The sequence below is a fragment of the Antrostomus carolinensis genome, unplaced genomic scaffold (genome assembly GCF_000700745.2).
Source record: "Antrostomus carolinensis isolate BGI_N321 unplaced genomic scaffold, ASM70074v2 scaffold177, whole genome shotgun sequence".
Classification (NCBI taxonomy): domain Eukaryota; kingdom Metazoa; phylum Chordata; class Aves; order Caprimulgiformes; family Caprimulgidae; genus Antrostomus; species Antrostomus carolinensis.
This window is the reverse complement of record NW_010327871.1, coordinates 23,711-41,873: the sequence shown is the minus strand read 5'-3', so window position 1 is coordinate 41,873 and position 18,163 is coordinate 23,711. Positions and strand designations below refer to the sequence as shown.

Here is an 18,163-nt window from a genome sequence, read left to right as displayed (position 1 = left end):
TAATTCCTGGCAACCAACTGAACAATAACATTAGTGAAAGCTGGTCTTCTAGAACAAAGCATGAACAAGCACCAATTTAACATCTTCCTCTAAATAGAATTATTTATAGTGGGATGGTTCTACCAAAACACTGAGGCAACTTGCAGAAATTATAGTCAGGAGCCAAAAGATCATTACAAGCCATATTGGCAACACTTTTCCCTCGCCTCATACCCACATTCAAAAATACACACACACAAGTTTACATGCCTCATGGTCATATTTTGTGCAGTAATTAAGCAAGCTCAGCATGAAATTAAATGGCAGCTTGCTTCACTGAACAGTCTGTTCTACCAAACCAAAGTTCTTTTATCTTTTTCTTAATTAGTTTCAGAGGGGTGGAAGGAGCTTTTATCACAAGTTTTTCAATCAAACTAATCTAGTGTGACATACTTGGCTTTCGTCAAATGACAGTGGGTACCAATTGAAAGGTTCTGTTTGGTTTCCCCTGATGACTGTAAGATGTTTTTGTAAGAAAATGTTACACATAAGAAAACATTAAGTCTTCTATCTAAAACACAGTCAGGGCACTGTGTGCCACGAATGCCAGCCCTTCTTGTCTTCAGTGCCAGCCCTTTTGTCTTCCACACTACTGAGTCTCTCAAGGTCCCACATCATCACTGTCTTCCTCTGCCAAGTATATGGCTCTTTGAAGTCTCTTAGTGCACACCATGCTCCAGTCAGAGGGGTCATGGCAGAGTGACTTGAGATACTTCTCTGCTTCAACACCTTGAAGACACCACTTCAGAAGTGCTCCCACCTCCTGCCAACATGGGAAGCTCTCAGGGCAGGAGAAATTCTGGTGTTTTACCAATGGGGTTGACAATGAAGACCTGAGTCTTCTCAAGAGGACAGAGTCTACTTGCTGCTTCCCGCAGGAGCCACTGGCCCAGACCTGCAAGCTGGCCTCCTGACAGCCCATACCATTCTATGATTCTATGTTACACATCATATCTGAGATCCTGGCTGTCCTCTGGCACATCTGTCCTAAAACTAAGAGTGGGACAAGCCTTACTAAATTGCCTACTCTATTCCTAAGCCAGTACAGCACATTCTTTACGACACAATCTTAAGGAACTCTTCTTGTCTATTTATAGGTCACTCTATTTTTCGTCTTCTTCCGCATTGCATAGAAAATTATGCTTCTCTCAATGCCTGGTCCAAGAAAGTGCAATATGGAAACCCTGGTATTTCTGAGCAAGCTGAAGTGGAAGCTCTGCAGCTGCAGTAACTCCTTATTCTTCCCAAGTCAACCTACTCTGCTTAGGAACCTCAAAAATTCTACTGACACCAGTCTCAAAATTTCCTTGCCTTGGTTTGTGGTCCTTCTGCTGCTTCGAGACTTTCACCCAAATGTTTCCCATCTCTCTGAAATTGTGAAGTAGCTGACCTAAGAGATTAGTTTGCAACAGTTGCTCAGTCCAGTAACAAGCTTCTCTGGCTTGTGTGGAAGGGTATTGCTCAGCAAGAAGTGGGTAATACACATTTTAAATAGGAAATACTGTTTTCCAGTTCTCACAGGAGTCAGTTCCCTGCTTTTCTTAAAATCACTGGCAAATTTTTGGTCCTAAGAAGAGTAAAACTACTGCTGAAAGAATTCTGAAACTTTTTCTATGTTGAGGTATTATATTGCATATATTTGAAACTATAATGTATTATTGGAAATGTAATTGTAATGATAGTAATTAAAAAATACTATTTTCGTTATAACTGTCTAAGGACCACCTTAGGAAATGTCAGTATGTTTTGTTTTTTTTCCTTTGGCTTAACATCAGTTTGGTGGAGAAAAATTCTGAGATTTGGTGTAGAAGAAAAGAGGTCACTCACCCACACTGTCCAGGATAGTACATTTTTCCTGCAGACAGAAGACTCAAATTCAACATCATTTAAAGGAAAGATTTGAACATGAATGGCTCACAATCTGCAGCAAATCTCTGTCCTAATAAGCAATAAGCAGTCAATCACATGCTCCCTGGCCCATTGAGTATTTACTTAATTAACACCACACAGAATGGCTCCAAGTAGACAGCAAATAGAGTGCAAAATGGAAATTTTTGGCCAGCAATTAAAAAGCACTCACCTGGGGTGTGGCTTTGCCAGTCAAAATAGGACATTAAACTGGCTCTTCTATGTGTTTACTAAAATTTTCCCAGGGCTCAGTTCAGTTCTGTAGCAGACCTAAAACATATGCCAATGTAAGATTTTTTTGCCCCTCAGAATGGGATTCTTGGTTTTTTTCCAGTATACAAAGCCTCATGGCAGTGCCAGCCATGATGCCTTCCTCCCTTGTGAAAAACTCCCAGATCCAGCCCACATAAATAGCCTGTATTAGTGTTACTCCCCCTCCTCCCTTCTCTTCTTTAAATCCCACTTAATATGCCTGCAATTTATCTTAAGCTGGGCTGTACACGGGGTAGGGCAGCTTCTTAAATACTGCACTCCTGAGCACAAAAGATCCTGAACTTCGCCTTTGGACACTACTATCACAATGCCAGAAGGAATAATATTTCATCCAAGTCTGGGATATGAAAGCAGGTTTTCTGAGTAGAAAGTGCACTTTTCATGCTGTTATCTTTACCAGGGTGTGTTCCTTTTTGGTCTGTGGAACGTGATTTTAACAGATTTGTGCATTTTTATGATTATAATTAATTAGTTCTTTTTGAAAGTTTCACTCCTGCTACCATAACCACTTGCAAAACAAAATGTTTGAGATGCCTTTAGTTTGTGGATAGTATAATGCCAGTTTTGTATAAACAACAGGGTCACATAATGCTTCCTTTCTTGTGCAAATTATGCAAAAATCTAAACAAGACCAACAGGATTTATCCCTCAGACGTTTACATTTTTAGAAGTCTGTATGGGCTGTATGAGTATTAGTGACAGCAGATTTTTATCTGTAAACTTTATAATTCCCTTCTAGCCTGTCTGTCAAACTCCTATTTACATTTAAAAAGTTGATACATGCATATTGATAGGGCAATGTAAATTTGCATTAGTCTTTTATTTCACAATTGTTTTTCCATTAAAAATATTTTCCAAGGTAATAAAATGACTTCTCCTTAACTTTTATGAGATCGTTGTGTAATATGAAATTGATTTTTTTTTTCCAAGGGAAATTATATTGATTCAGAAGCTGTTAAAGGAGAGGTGCTAAAAGTTGGAAATAAAAGCTGCGAAAACCTTCTCCTGCAGTCGGAATCAATTCTATGTACGGTTCCCAGTGATCTCTTGAAATCCAACGGCGAGCTAAATATAGAGGTGAGGCAGCTACACTACACACGAGATATTAATGCCATTTTTATTATCATTCCCAATGTCACTACTGAACCTATAAACTTTAAATTTAAGCCTAAGCCTGTGTTTACAGAGATATCTCTCTCCCTGTTTGGTTTGGATGGAAATTCAAGTAATATCGACTATTTTAAAAGAAATATTATCATTGTTGTTATTACCTGTTTGTACAGAGACTTTCTGGAGTCTTGGGCACAAAGCAGGACCTACTGCAAATTTAAATTGTAGACAGTTTTGACCTACTGATTAATGAAATAAGACACAAATCTTTCAGTATCTTTGCATTTTTAAAAAATATTAAAAAAAGATCATCAGGGTGAAGGGGATTACCTTTCAACTGTGAAATTTGCTGATCATGGACTCTGATTCACTGAAAACAGTGGTAACATTGCCAGTCATGTAAGTGTGATTAGGATCAAAGTCTACGTAAGCTCTTTGGAGCAGGGACCATCTGTTTTTTCTACGTCTTTATGGCCTTCATCTCAATAGGATCCTGGGCCATGAATGGTATTCCTGTGTGCTACTGCAATCTAAGTAAATAATAATAACTAATTTGCTTTATTAACACAGTAAATATTAATTTAGTATTAATTTATTTTGAAAAGTACAAATTCAATTTATTGGATGTATCAGGTAAACTATAAAATTAGATGAAGCTCTCCTTTTGGTGTGTCTGTTTCCCAGACCTGCACATGCCTAATTTCATATAATATTTGTGCACATACTGCATTCTGTACCTGTTCGTATTTTTACATATGAAATCAAGACTGGCACTACATTCCATCAGTTCTACTATGTGATATTTCCTTAACCTCTAAGAAAGACACGTGCATGTCATATATTTTGTACACAGAAAAGAACACAACATAAAGGGGTTAAATAAGGTTTCTGCTTGTTTACTGGCAAGGAGCCTCAAAAATTGCAGTCTGCCCAGCGAAGAAGAAAATTTGCTCTTTTGACGGGCAAATCCATCATTACAGTACCCAGAGGAATGAATTCCACAGGAGGAAGAGAAAAGATGGCCAAATGCATTCCAAATGACTGAGTTAGTGCTGTGTGACCTAAAACAGTTTTTCCCTGTTAGCTGCTTGGTGTTTGTGTGGTTGTTGATTTTTGGGGTTGGTTTTTTTTGTTTTGTTTTGTTTTGTTTTGTTTCTTTAAACTGTTGACAAGCTAGAAGCTGGCAAGGGACAGGCTCACGTGACCTTGGGAACTAAAATGCAGGCGTGCTGTCAACAGAGAGAGAGTTTGATGCTAGAGTGTATTTATGCCAGAAGGACACATATTAAAGACATTTGGGCTGTTTTTTTTTTAATGTACCTCTCAGCCCATATATCAATAGACCCACACATTTCTGTGCACCATTTGAGCAAAAGTACAATTTTAGCATTTTGAATTAACATCTGGTAGCAGTGGGACCCTGGTATCCAGAGTGCATGTGTGAGTGTGTGCCATGTGCATGGTGTAGCACGCACATAGCAATGACACTACCAGAGCTCTTGAAGGCTTGTAATGAATCATTAAAATGTAGATCTGCTTTTGCGTACACCAGTATAACAGTTTCTCTGCTCCCTGTGTCTTGTCACAGTACAGCATCACAAAATCAAGATTTAGCTGATATGGGACATATCAGCTCATACTTTAGTACTAATAATATACTTCTTACTTGCCTTTTGAAATCATCACACTATTTTATTTCTTTGTTTTTTTCAGTGGAAGCAAGAAGTTTTGTCAACAGTTATTGGAAAAGTGCTGATCCGACAAGATCAGAATTTCACGGGACTAATTGCTGGAGTTATTTCAACATCAGTTTTAATTTTTATCTTTTTGGTATTTTTCCTCTGGAGAAGGAAGAAGAAACAAATTAAAGGTCCATCACAGTCAATTCTATCAAATAATTCCATTATTATATCTTAGATTTTAAAAACTGACATCAGTTTATGCTTTGCTTAACTGCCATGCAATGCCCCGTTGTAACCTGTCAGCAGAGGTTTCACAATCAAATCCAATGTTTAGTTGCATTTCAGTCCTTGGCTCTTGCCTGAGCTATGTGAAGGGCCACACTGTGCCTAAAGGAGAATGATTTCAGGGGAACTCTGAGTTATTAGGAAAACTTAGTAACTTCTCTACAATCAGCCTTGGAAGAGGGGACGAGTAAATGTCCTGCATGAAATCACAAGTACCTCAGCTTCATCCAGGTGCCTTGTAGTCCTCCAAGCTGTGCCTAAGTTGTGCAAGACACAGAGCACTGCAGTGTCCTATTCTCCTGTTCACCCAAGTCAGGAACTTGGTCAGAGTGTGCTTCCTCTTTGGCCCCCATGTCTGGGTTTCCTTCCAGTGGGAACTGCTGCACTACGCAAGGGGGGAGGAGGAGGGGAGCTGGTACATAGCCAGGTCTTGTTCTGACGCAGTATCACCGTCAGATAATGAAGCTGGCCCCACAGGCTTGGAAGCTTTCTTGGGTCTTGCAGTGTGGCCAAGAGCAGGGCTTTAACACAAGTTACAGCAAATCTTGTACAAATAGCTCAAGTTCAGGTCCTGCACATGTCTGCCTTAGCAGCAATCTGACTCTCTTCCCAGCAGAGCAGAACATCTAAACTGAAATACTTAAATGAATGTTGACACACAGTAAACATGAGAATTTTCTAATATTTCTTGCTTCTCCCCATTCAGATCTGGGAAGTGACCTAGTGCGCTATGATGGCCGAGTGCACACGCCTCACCTGGACAGGCTGGTGAGTGCGAGGAGTGTAAGCCCAACGGCAGAAATGGTTTCAAGTGAATCTGTAGACTACAGATCAACTTTCCTAGAAGGTATGCCCCTATTATGAATCTGTACAGATGATATTTTATACATCTTGTTTTTCATATGTCTTCAAATGATAGCTATTTTGATTAATATCTTAATTTCAATTGCTCATCTGGTTTGTCTATGTCTGCATTCTTTGGGACTTTTATGTGCTCACAGGCTTGCTATTTGAACTGAGCTTCTCAGGTGCTTCACAAGATTAAGGTGCAAAGGTTATTTACTTTTACCCAGGTTGGAGGAATATATAAAAGACTATTAGTAAAATCTCTCTGTAAGTATGCTCCACAATTTATTTGGAGCTAGCGGGTATAAAAATTTTGTGTTATGAGGTCCATCACACTATGCAAAATCCACTCTGAAAAAGGTGATTTTTAAGGATAGCATTGAGTGGCTGTAGGTTTAGTGTGTCTCAATGACTTCATACAGTCATTATAAAGCAATTCACAGAATCACAGAATGGTAGGGGTTGGAAGGGACCTCTGGAGACCATCTAGTCCAACCCCCCTGCCAAAGGAGTTTCGCTTAGAGCAAGTTGCACAGGAAAGCATCCAGGCGGGTTTTGAATGTCTCCAGAGAAGGAGACTCCACACTCTCTGAGCAGCCTGTTCCAGTGGTTAGAAGGCAAAGTGGTACATGAGACAAAACTATGCAAAGATCTTTGGTGGAAGGTAAATTTGCAGTGGCCCTGGGACCACTGTGCACTGGCAAAGCACAGCAGGGAGCACACCCAAGAAAGAGGTCCATTCACTTAATGTTCCTGTAGGAATGTTCATATCAATTACTGTCAAAGAATAAAATGAGAGGAACATTAGAAAACATGCAGATTTACATGTAGCAGCTGTAAAAATTATTTTGCACCCATGGCTAAAGTATTTTACTGTGATTATTAATTAGATATTTGCCCTTGGTGACATAAATGAGTTTGTATATTTATTTCTAAATAGAGCACCACTGAGTTTTTCTCACCACCTAGAGTGATAACAGCCCTATATCAAAATTTCCAAAGTTTTACACATAAATATATAAAGCTGTACGACACCTTTTACTTTGTGATAAAATATCTGATAATTTCTGTCATTAAATTTATTACCTTCTTTTTGTTTTTGACTCTGGGCTAAATTCTGCTCATTGACTCCACTGGAATCATTCCAGAGTGCAATTGGTGTAAATTAAACTTAGTTCCTTGACTCTATTAGACAAAATGCTAGGAAAAAATCTTTTAAACAAACAAAAGCGATTTAAAATACCTGAACAACATACTGTTGACAAAAAAAAAAAAAAATTCTCTAATAAATAATCATTGCTTGACTGCAACATTTTAATTTCTGCTATTTTAAATCAGCTGGCTCATGTTATTTTCATGAGTACCACCAACTGTATTATCTTCAGCAGTTACAGGATATGAATCACCTCTAGGCATTTCCCTGGTTGAATATTAACTATTGGATAAATATAGCTAGTCACCAGCAGTTTGGAAACCTTCATGAAATGTAAAGTTCCCTACCAAATTAGAACATCACAATAATAGAAGTTTTCATGTTTTTAATTTTTCACTACTTCCTCATCCCATATTGCTGTCATTTTTCAATTACTCTTGATACTCCCAATTACTAGAAATGCTATAACCTACACTTGGCCAGAATTGACAAGGCTTCATTCCATTCCCCTCAGAAAAGTGGAAGTTTTGCCATTTACTTTCATAAAAGTAGAGCTGACAAGCATAAGTTTCTAGTGACACAGTTTTCCTGGAGTTTGGCAGATTAGCAATGCATATTTTCATTTTCCCTTTGTGATCAAAACTTCTGCAAAGCCAAGCCACTTCCTAACTGATAAACTCAAACCTTTGCTCACCAATGAAATAAAGCTCTTCATTGTCCAAGGAGAAGTCTGAAAGGATTATAACAGTTTCTGTTCTTCTTGCAGATCAGTTTCCAAGCATGTCTCAGAATGGATCATGCAGACCTGCCCAGGATCCTCACTCTGACCTCTCCCCAATTATGTCTAGTGGAGACTCAGATTTAGCAAGTCCACTTCTCCAAACTAATGTCCATATTGACATCAGTGCCTTAAATCCTGATCTGGTCAAAGAAGTGCAGCATGTGGTTATTGGTGCTGACAGCCTGATTGTGCACTTCAGTGAAGTGATAGGAAGAGGTGGGTACCATGACTCTTACCTTGCAAAACTGCAGTTCTTTCTGCACACTCATCTTTATCAACCATTCTGAATAAGGTGTCTACACAGAGATTTTTCAAGCTTTTCACCTCTTACAGCACTGCTCAGACAGGGCCTCTGATCCACAAGGCTGCAGAGCAGGAGTGAGGCTGCCATAGAATATTGTACGAGTCTAAGGCACATGCCTAAATGGCAGGGGATGCCGAGGCATGGGCACCAGCGATCTTGAACTCGGAGCCTGAGAGCTGTCAGGATTGCTACATGACACAGAAAACTCCTGCAGTCACTAGTGCATTCAGTAAAAGTGCCCATGGGCAAGGTGAAATGCACACAACCCTTTATCCCTTGCAAGCTTCCTCCAGCTCTGAGGAATTCACTGTTTCCCTCTGCTGAAGGCTCTTCCCTCATTCCTCTCTCATCCCAGCTGTAGCAATGCATAGCTCTTGGTTCACTTGCCTTTATTTTTGTACTTTATATAGCGAGTTCCCTATTTTTCTGTCTTTCTCCCAACACTCCTATTCCTCTACATCTCTGTAAGCAGGTTCCCTCCTTCTTTTATAGCCCAAGCCAGTATTTCTGTTAGCAGAATTTATTAAAATCTGCACTGTTGACTAACCCAAGTAGAACCTGGATTTTCAGTTCTTCTACAGATCATGCATGAGAGGTCTCTTGTTGAGTATCAGAATACTGATAAAAATTTGGCTATAAATTATATTCTTAATACCTCTTCTGCAGGAAAATAGCCACAAATCAAACAGTCAGTGTGTTTCCCTTCCATGTATTATACTTCATCATCCCCAAAGCAAGGGTGGGCCTTTTTCTTTTCTTTCTTGCTTCAAAAAAGGCCAAGTAATTTCCCATTTTTCAAATATATCAGGAATGACACCAATATAATTAACATTTTTTAATTTTCTCCTCCTTAACTAGAAATGGGCCAAACTCAAAAATATTTCAGACACACCCAATCCAAGCTTTAGGATTTATGCCCAGGCTCCAAACAATCTGTGGTCTGATGGGATTTTAGTTGCTTTTATAAAACAAACTTTTTATTAATTTTACCCCAAGCCAAAAGCAAAGCCAACTGGGCTCTGACCAGTACTTACAACTGGAACCTAGTAGAATTAATCAGATAGTCTTATTCTCTGCAGAACTCACACTTCACAAAAAATCTATTTTGCTTTCTAACTGCAAATATTAATACTTTAAAAGTGTTCAGTAAATAGTACTTCTGTGAAGAAAAGCCACCATTACATGTACATAATTTGATATGGATAGATTAACACATGTGCCTGGAGCTCAAAGTTCTCTGTGTGTCCCAAATAGGTCAAGCTGACATCTCATAGTAGGTCTCCCCTCTCTGCAGACTACTCCATTTGCCTGACAGGAAAGCACAGGCTTAGGAAGAATTTCTGTGTCCCTGGCCGTTTATTTCACTGCTTAGACCATCCCCAAGAAGGCAGATTTTGCTCATCATCTTTTAGTGATATTTTGCACTAGGAACTAGGCCATAGCAGAGACTACAGACTGCCGCCTAGTAATGTGGTCAGTCTGTGGTCTGTAGAGCAACTCCCAAATTGTTCATGGCCAATGAACTTAACACTCAGCATTTTCCATGGAATAGCAAGACCTCCTGAGACACTGCAAGCCCACAGTGACCCTTCTTATGCAACTTTCAATGGAAGATGCATCAAGGCTGTACAATCCAGTGGACCACTTTTAGCATGGGCTTGCAAACCACTGGGAATCACTGATCCAGTGATCATGTCAACTCCTTCTAACTGCTTCCCTTTGCCTTCCGGTGTCCTCCTTTGACATGTACCTAACAGGAGAGTATGGTGGGAATGGGCCAACATGGTTTTTGTGTGCATAGTCATTACAAGAATATGAAACAGTTGTGGTGCCAGCCTGGTCATTATTTATACTTTCCATCAAGGTCAAGAAATATCAGTTATGCTGCAAATAGAGTTTTAATTTTATGTAATGATGGTTTTATGTAATGATAGTTTTATGTGTTAATTATGAAGTATATATTACAAGTGTTGGGAATTGGACAGAAATGGAATGTGATCACTTTCCTAAAGCATAATTGCTACCCAGCAGAAAATATTAGACAGCTAATTCTACTTATTAAAGCTAATTTTTCTCATTTTTTTCACAGGACATTTTGGGTGTGTATATCATGGGACATTGCTGGATAACGATGGCAGGAAAATACATTGTGCAGTGAAGTCGCTGAATAGTGAGTTATATGTTTAATAGTGAGACATTGCCACAATTCCAAAGATAACTGGGGTGAACTAATTAATTACAGTGAAGTATACTTTCACAAATAAATTTTTTTAGTTGCAGCTGGATCAGATTTATCTCTGGAGCAACTCCAGTTACTTCAGATTACCACAAGGAATAGGTATATATTTGTGCATCAAATGAAATGCCCATATATTTCCTCTACAAAAAAAAGGACAGAGGAAAATGAGGGAAAGGCAGTGTCATTTTTTATTCTACTGACTACTGAAGATTTGGTTTTGGAAGATAAATTGCTAAAGAGCAGGCAAAGCTTCTGGAAAAACAGGAAGAGACAAAAATATTTATTAAAGGCTTTACTCAACTGTTGTTATTCAATTCTAAATAATTCATAATCAGAAAAGGAGAAATGGAATTAAAATCACCAACAAACTGTATTTGGTCATTGTAAGAAAACTGCTGCACAGAACCTAGTTGTAATGTGGGAGGCGGAGAACATGTTTGTAGCTTCTCATTCTCATATTTGTTGTGTAATGACGTGCAGTACAGAAATTACTGTAGTTTGTTTGGGGTTTTTTTAATCAATTCATTTTATCACTGGATTCCTCAGGGATTACAGACCTGGAAGAAGTAGCTCAGTTTCTGAAAGAAGGAATAATCATGAAAGATTTCACTCATCCCAATGTTCTGTCGCTCCTGGGAATCTGTTTGCCCACTGAGGGATCCCCCTTAGTCGTTCTTCCATACATGAAACACGGAGATCTTCGAAACTTCATTAGGAATGAGACTCATGTAAGTACATGGTGAGGTCTACAAAATGGTAATGAAAGTCTAGCCACGCCCTGCTCCAGCGCCACAGGTTATAAGCTCTGATAATTACATTACGTCTCTAACTTGGTGCTATTACTACAACTTAACCTTTCGCACTTGCTTAAGCTGGCACTGAGCCCAGCCACAGCACTGCCACTCCTTCCCTTCCCCCTCAAATTCCTCTCTAGAATGTTTCCCAGAAATTATCAGCAATAAGTATTTCTCATTTCCCATCCATAAGCCTCTTTATAAACAATGTGTTTATGAGATCTAAGTCAAGGGGCCCAACCATCTGCTGGTTTTAACTGGCATATCTCTGTTGACTTCAGCACAGCTGTGCCAGTCCTCACCATCTGTTCTTCCAACTTCTAGGTAAGGGATCTTCATGTCCAGCTAGAGAGTGCCACAGTCCTGTTATTATCAATATTTTTTCTTCTTATCTTAAGATAGAAAAACAGCAATTGTTATACAAACTATGAGTACTCTCTTATCAGAGATTTTCCCAACACTCATTGAAAGACTGCAGATTTCTCAAATGTGCCTCACTGCTTTCTCTCAAGTATGAGACCACAGGTCTTGTCTCAGGTAGTGTAAGCCCACTTTATAATGTAGTATTTAACCCATTTCACAGTGCTAGGACAATATAAAGTGACTTCTGAGCCAATGGGATTTCACCCCTGCCTCTATGGCAATCAAAAATAGCCAGTAAAATTCTAAAATAAACCCCTCCTGCATCTTGAAAATTCTTGGAGGAGTTAAGCTTTCTGAGGTAAGGACCTCTTCCTTTTTAAGCTTCTTTCATTCTACAAGCACCACAGACTTTGTGAATAGTGCCATGGTCCTTCCGGAAATAAACAGAATAACACTACAGCTGAACAAGGTTGTTCCACAGAAGAAAATCAGACAGAGCAATGGCAACAACACAAAAATTTGTTGGACCATACTATTACATAACAAATCGTGATATTGGATAAAAGAATTACAGGTTTATGTTTATATTTATTTATATATTGAACATTTTCAGTAAGGTCTTACCTTGTAGACCAGCAGAAAGAGTTACCAAACTTTGCAGAAAATCTTCCTCTGGTAACTGCTGAGGTCTCATTTGCCTTTTGCATGGCATCATATTGATGACAACTTGCACTTATTTTTCCCCAAACAGGACATTCTCCTTTCTTGATCATTTCCAGTTGATGAGCTCCAAGTTCATAGTTAGCACCTTCTACAGAGTTAAATGCTATTACTCTAAGTTCACGAATGTGAATTTTGTGTATCAGCTGTGGTGTTGAGGTTTCAGCATACTGTTCCACTTCCCAGCCCATGTCATGCTGCTTATGCTGCAAACTCCACTTTTCTGGAATCTGGCAGGGGTTTTTTTTATTTCTTAAAGTGTATTTCCTCACCGGAGGTAAGAACTTGACCTGAAATAATGCCAGTTTTACTACAAGCACAAACCTGTCTTAATCATTCTAGTGGCAAGATAGGTGTGTCAAAAACTGAGAGTCACAGCAAAAAACAGTCTGCTCCTTGGGCTTCTGCATTCATTGTATCCCAAATGTTTGTATTTTACAGAACCCAACAGTAAAAGATTTAATTGGATTTGGCCTTCAGGTCACAAAAGGGATGAAATACCTTGCAAGCAAAAAGTTTGTCCATAGAGACTTGGCAGCAAGAAACTGTATGTAAGTACAAACATATAATTCCAGTCATGCTATCACACTCTTTTCTGTAAGACAGTGAGATGAGGTAAATGAAAGTTTCCAGGATTCTCCTTTTTTAGTCAAAATAGGGTGCTTTTACATTGTTCCATAATTACACTGATATTTGTCTTGCATACCAATGAGCTACTCAGCTTGCTAAGGGCTCACTTCTTACACATAGACTTTTTTGTTGAGTGTGGGAAATAAGAACAGCTGAGGTGAGAGTGTAGTCTCTCAAAATCATTGGTGAGAGCATTTAAAAGGCGTCTCCTAAGGGAAGTTAAACTGCTGTTGTCTCAACTTGCTATGCTTCCACCCAGCCTCTTCAGAAGCAGAGCATCTCTGCTGCCACACCTAGCAGGAGAGAAAGGAACACAGGGGAACTTTGTGAGAAAAACAGGAACACAAAAAAACATCAGTGAGACTTACTGACAGCAGTCTTTCATTACATGAGTATGAGCTGACTTTGGCTCCATTGCACACACAAATTAACATTAAAAAATTAAAGCATGCAAAGAATCTTACTAGTGTCTGTGTAGCCAGACAGTTCAGTTCACACAAAGACTGATACAAGAGTTGCCAATACTATTATGCTTATTCATCACTTATGTTGTGAATTAATGAGGTACAGGATTAAATGTTAGAGTTTATATTTAGCATATCATAATCTGGAACTCTGGCTGCAAAAAGGTTATTCACCTGTGAGATCAGATTTCTTACTCTCTTTCAAAGTATGCACACTCGTGCAGCTGAACAGCCTCTGAAAAATATTTTCTTACAGCTGATGGCTTTTTAAGGGAGGAAAAAGCCCCAAACAACATGATTTTCAGGTTTCCTAAGAAGAAAGTAATTAGCTTAGTGGATAGAAGTCCTGGTCCATCTAATCGAAGTCCAAATAGTGGCAAGAGGACATTCCCTCTGGCCTACTGTCTCTTCCTTGGGTGAGGAGGGAACAGTTCAAGGTGTCTCACTTTGCCAGCTGAATGGCTGGTTTTGTACTTCTGTGTGGCTCAGCGCTTCAGAGCCTGGAGAGCCACTGCCACGTGAGAGGAAGCTGTAGGGCTGAAGACCCACATTCCCCAGTAGCCATGTGCAATCCAGCACTCAGAAGCACAGCCCCTGCCACAATGGCAATATCCATCAGAAAGGGAGCCAGGCTGCAAATACAGATCCCGTGGACTCTTGACTCTATTCCACTATCCTGGAAGAGGTACAGGAATCTGCTATGGCATAAACTGTCACCTATTGACTCATCAAAGTTCCCTCCTACTCCCTTCATTGGTATTGGTTTAGTTATTACATCAGTAAATGCAGCAGATGGTTGTGTGCCATTCAGAAAGACTTCAACAGACCAGAGAGTTGTCCAGACAGAAACCTCATAAATTTAAGACAAGGAAATGCCATGTGTAGAGACTGAGAGAGACAGGATTGTTTAGCTCAGAGAACACTCAGGGAGATCTTATCCATGTTTACAAATGCCTGATACAGTGGAGTAAAGAAGATGAAGCCAGATTCTTCTTAGTGGTGCCCAGAGATAGGCCAAGAGGCAGTGGGCACAAAGTTAAATAGAGAAAATTGCATTTAAACATAGGAAGAAATGTTTTTCTTGTAAGGACGACTGAACACTGGCACAGGTTGCCCAGAGAGGCTGTGGAGTCTCCATCCTTTCAGATACTCAAAACTGAACTGGTCACGGTCCTGGGCTACCTGCAGTAGCTGACCCTGCTTTGAGCAGAGTAGGTGGTAGTGAACTAGATGATCTTCAGAGGTCCCTTCCAACCTCACTCATTCTGTGATTGTGTGATTCTGTAAAGAAGCCCAAAAGCAGGTGTTTGCTGTGGCTAAGTCTGCACATATAATGAAGTAGAGGCTTAAGCATGCCAACACCCATGCTCTTTCTGTTTTCTGACAATGATATCGCTTCTCAGGACAAACACCAAGCTTAGGAGGAGCAAAGCTAGGGAGATCTCGTACGGTTGAGCTGTAACCCCAGCAGAACTTTCCTTATGCCACCATTCTTTCCAAGTACAGACACCAAACTTAGTTACACGACTACATTATTATATACAGGCAATCACTGAGATAGCATTGGACCTTTCCCTGTCAAAATTGAGAGTGAATAGGAAAGGTGATACCTTGACTTGGAAATAAAAATGAGAGGTTTCTAGGATACAGAAGAAGAAACAGCTGTGGAAGAAATTATATAGCACTCAACCAGGATGTATAGGCTATTAACAAAAATCTTTTTATACAGAGCAATTGTTTTAAAATAACTGTAATTCAAATTATATTCTCAAAACTATATCAGTAATTTCCTGAGTTCATTCACTGTGTTAAATGAGTGTCAAATATACTTTGCTGCACTTTTTGTTTCGCTGTTCCATTAGTTAATAGATCCAAAATAAAGTACTGCCTTCCAAATTCACAGTCTCAAAAATGCAAGTCACCCATTATAATCCACCATCACTGTAAATCTCACCAGCTCAGTTACAAATAATACTTTTTGTCATTTCTCTAGGTTGGATGAAAAATTCACTGTCAAGGTTGCTGATTTTGGTCTTGCTAGAGATGTCTATGATAAAGAATACTACAGCGTGCACAATAAAACAGGAGCTAAACTGCCAGTGAAATGGATGGCTTTAGAAAGTTTACAAACTCAGAAGTTCACAACGAAGTCAGATGTGGTAATGTACAAACATACTTGTATCATCTATTAATTTATCTTACATTGCCTGAGGCATCTCTCTAGTATTTAATGAATGGACTAACTCCAAACCAAAACTTCTACTTCAATCTAACTTTAGTTCACATAAGAATAATAGATTGTTTCTACATCCAGAAAGGGTATTTGTCCCAGTAACAAAGCAATAACTTGTTGACCTGATCATCTGCTCGGGGAAGAATTAGGAGTTCAGCCCCACTCCAAGGGAAACTAAGGACATTCCAAGAAGCCAAGTTGGAGCTGAACCCTGCTATAGGAGGGGCTCTGGAAAGCTTGACAAAACAGGTTAACTTTGAGACTCGTAAAATTTAACTGTTCTCAAAAATACTTTATTTGCTTTGTAAATACTTACTGACTGCCTACAGCAATCTCAAGTATTACCTGGCCATTTATGAAGAAAAAATTATAAGATGAAGTCATTAGTTGGCTGGTTCACTTTGTATTTTAGCTCTTCTTTCAATCCAGATTCAAATTAGCCTGTGATGCATAGAATTTTCACCACGTATATTCTCTTCAGTATGTATTTACACAGGGTTAGTCAGAGCAGCAGCTCATGTAAATTGGCAGAGCTCCATTAACCTCAAAAGAGGTCTGCCAATTTATACTAAGTAGCAGGCCTATAGGCTTTTATTTTCTTTCATTTACTCAGTTGAGTTTCTCTGGCTCTAATTTAAGTGGCTCCTCAAGTCCCTACAGCATTTATTAGCCCACTTAAAAGAAAGCTGAATGCAGTAAAATAACTTTTCAAAGGGAAAATCCATGCATTTGAATGCTTAAATCTGTCAAACCATCTTCTAAAACTGGAATGTAAAGCCCTCCAACCCAATCACTTCTTATTTATTTCTTTGTTTTCTTAGTGGTCCTTTGGCGTGTTGTTATGGGAACTTATGACAAGAGGGGCACCACCTTATCCTGATGTAAATTCTTTTGATATAACTGTTTACTTATTACAAGGAAGAAGGCTGCTACAACCTGAATACTGTCCCGACCCACTGTAAGTAAATAGGTTGCAAAGCCTTCTGCAAATGCTGCTGATAGTGATATTATAGTAAGTGAAACTGTGGGAGGAAAGAGGGTTTATTTTTTTCCTTTTTACATGATTTCATAATTGAACACTTCTTTTATTTGAATGGCAGGTATGAAGTCATGCTGAAGTGCTGGCATCCAAAACCTGAGATGCGTCCAGCATTTTCTGAACTTGTTTCAAAAATATCAACAATCTTCTCCACTTTTATTGGGGAACACTACGTCCATGTCAACGCTACTTATGTCAACGTGAAGTGCGTTGCTCCCTATCCTTCTCTTTTATCATCACAAGACAACACAGACATGGATGTTAACACATGACGGGTGTGCCTGAAATAGAGGAAAATCCATTCTTAGTTGTATGAACAAAAAGCGAAACATTTTGTCCACTGTTTTTACTGCCCGCTCGTTGTGAGAACACTGTTGCACATGTTTATGTTGTTGCCCAAGTTGCACTAGTACAAGGACATGATACCGTATTGTTTAAGGCTATGGGATTCTATAAACCATCACAGTAATTTCCAAGTATTTGGACAATTGCATCAATTTACCAAATGGAAATGTTGTGTGCTACTATCCAGAGCTAGTTCCTACTAGCTCTCATTAATGTGTGCTCAGACCCAAGAACAAAGATTCATCATTAATGCCATGAAGGAGAAAGTAGAATACAAATCAGTACAGCTGGAAAGACTATTACTGTTGCATGTACTTTAGGATAACAAGCAGTGCAGAAATGGTTTTCACACAAAAGGCTAAAACAAACAATGAGAGTTACAAGAGTGTAAAATGTATTTTCCTCCTGCACAGTCCAAACTTCGGATTTTTGCACTACATCAACGAGGTTTCTTAGAACATAGACAGCCAGGAGATCCAGCCTCATGGTAAATGTCTTAACAGAAATCAACATCAAAAACTGGTGTGCAGTAAAATAAGTATGTCATCCTTGCCAGTCCTTTGGTGTAGTCAGACGGTACATAAAATGAAGAGAAAATCATCTAGCTTAAAGCATTCCTAGTGTCAACTTTATTCCAACAGTCAACCACTTCTTTGAGTAACAGCCTATATCGACGGATCTCTTGCTAAAAAATGCAAAGCCTCCATTTCTTTCAATAAAGAATTAGCCACTCTCTGAGAATAAAAACCTGAAGGCATCCATATTAAATGCCAGGCTAATCCCTGGGATGTAGTAATACGGGCTGCATTATTCCGGAGAGGAAGAGGAGACAGGCAGGCTGGCAACCTCTACGGAGCTGCTGTCTGGTGAGTCACACAGCAAGTAGCTGAAGCTCTGCCACCTACCCTTGGGTGGAGCTGCCGCCAAAGGTGAGTAAGGAGCAGAGGCATTGCAG

The 18,163-nt window shown here is 39.3% G+C and overlaps 1 protein-coding gene across 1 annotated transcript in view; it reads left to right on the top strand.

The window, feature by feature from the left end:
* MET (MET proto-oncogene, receptor tyrosine kinase) overlaps window positions 1-17,171 on the top strand; it is a 55,546-nt gene extending 38,375 nt beyond the window's left edge. Inside the window, exons 11-20 of the mRNA XM_010172021.2 lie at window positions 3,151-3,297; window positions 5,044-5,200; window positions 6,004-6,144; window positions 8,063-8,293; window positions 10,471-10,551; window positions 11,167-11,348; window positions 12,939-13,048; window positions 15,585-15,750; window positions 16,646-16,782; window positions 16,925-17,171. Coding sequence (XP_010170323.2) covers window positions 3,151-3,297; window positions 5,044-5,200; window positions 6,004-6,144; window positions 8,063-8,293; window positions 10,471-10,551; window positions 11,167-11,348; window positions 12,939-13,048; window positions 15,585-15,750; window positions 16,646-16,782; window positions 16,925-17,135 — 1,563 coding nt within the window. The 3' untranslated portion in view covers window positions 17,136-17,171. The remainder of the gene's footprint in view (window positions 1-3,150; window positions 3,298-5,043; window positions 5,201-6,003; window positions 6,145-8,062; window positions 8,294-10,470; window positions 10,552-11,166; window positions 11,349-12,938; window positions 13,049-15,584; window positions 15,751-16,645; window positions 16,783-16,924) is intronic.
* Window positions 17,172-18,163: the final 992 nt, after the last annotated feature.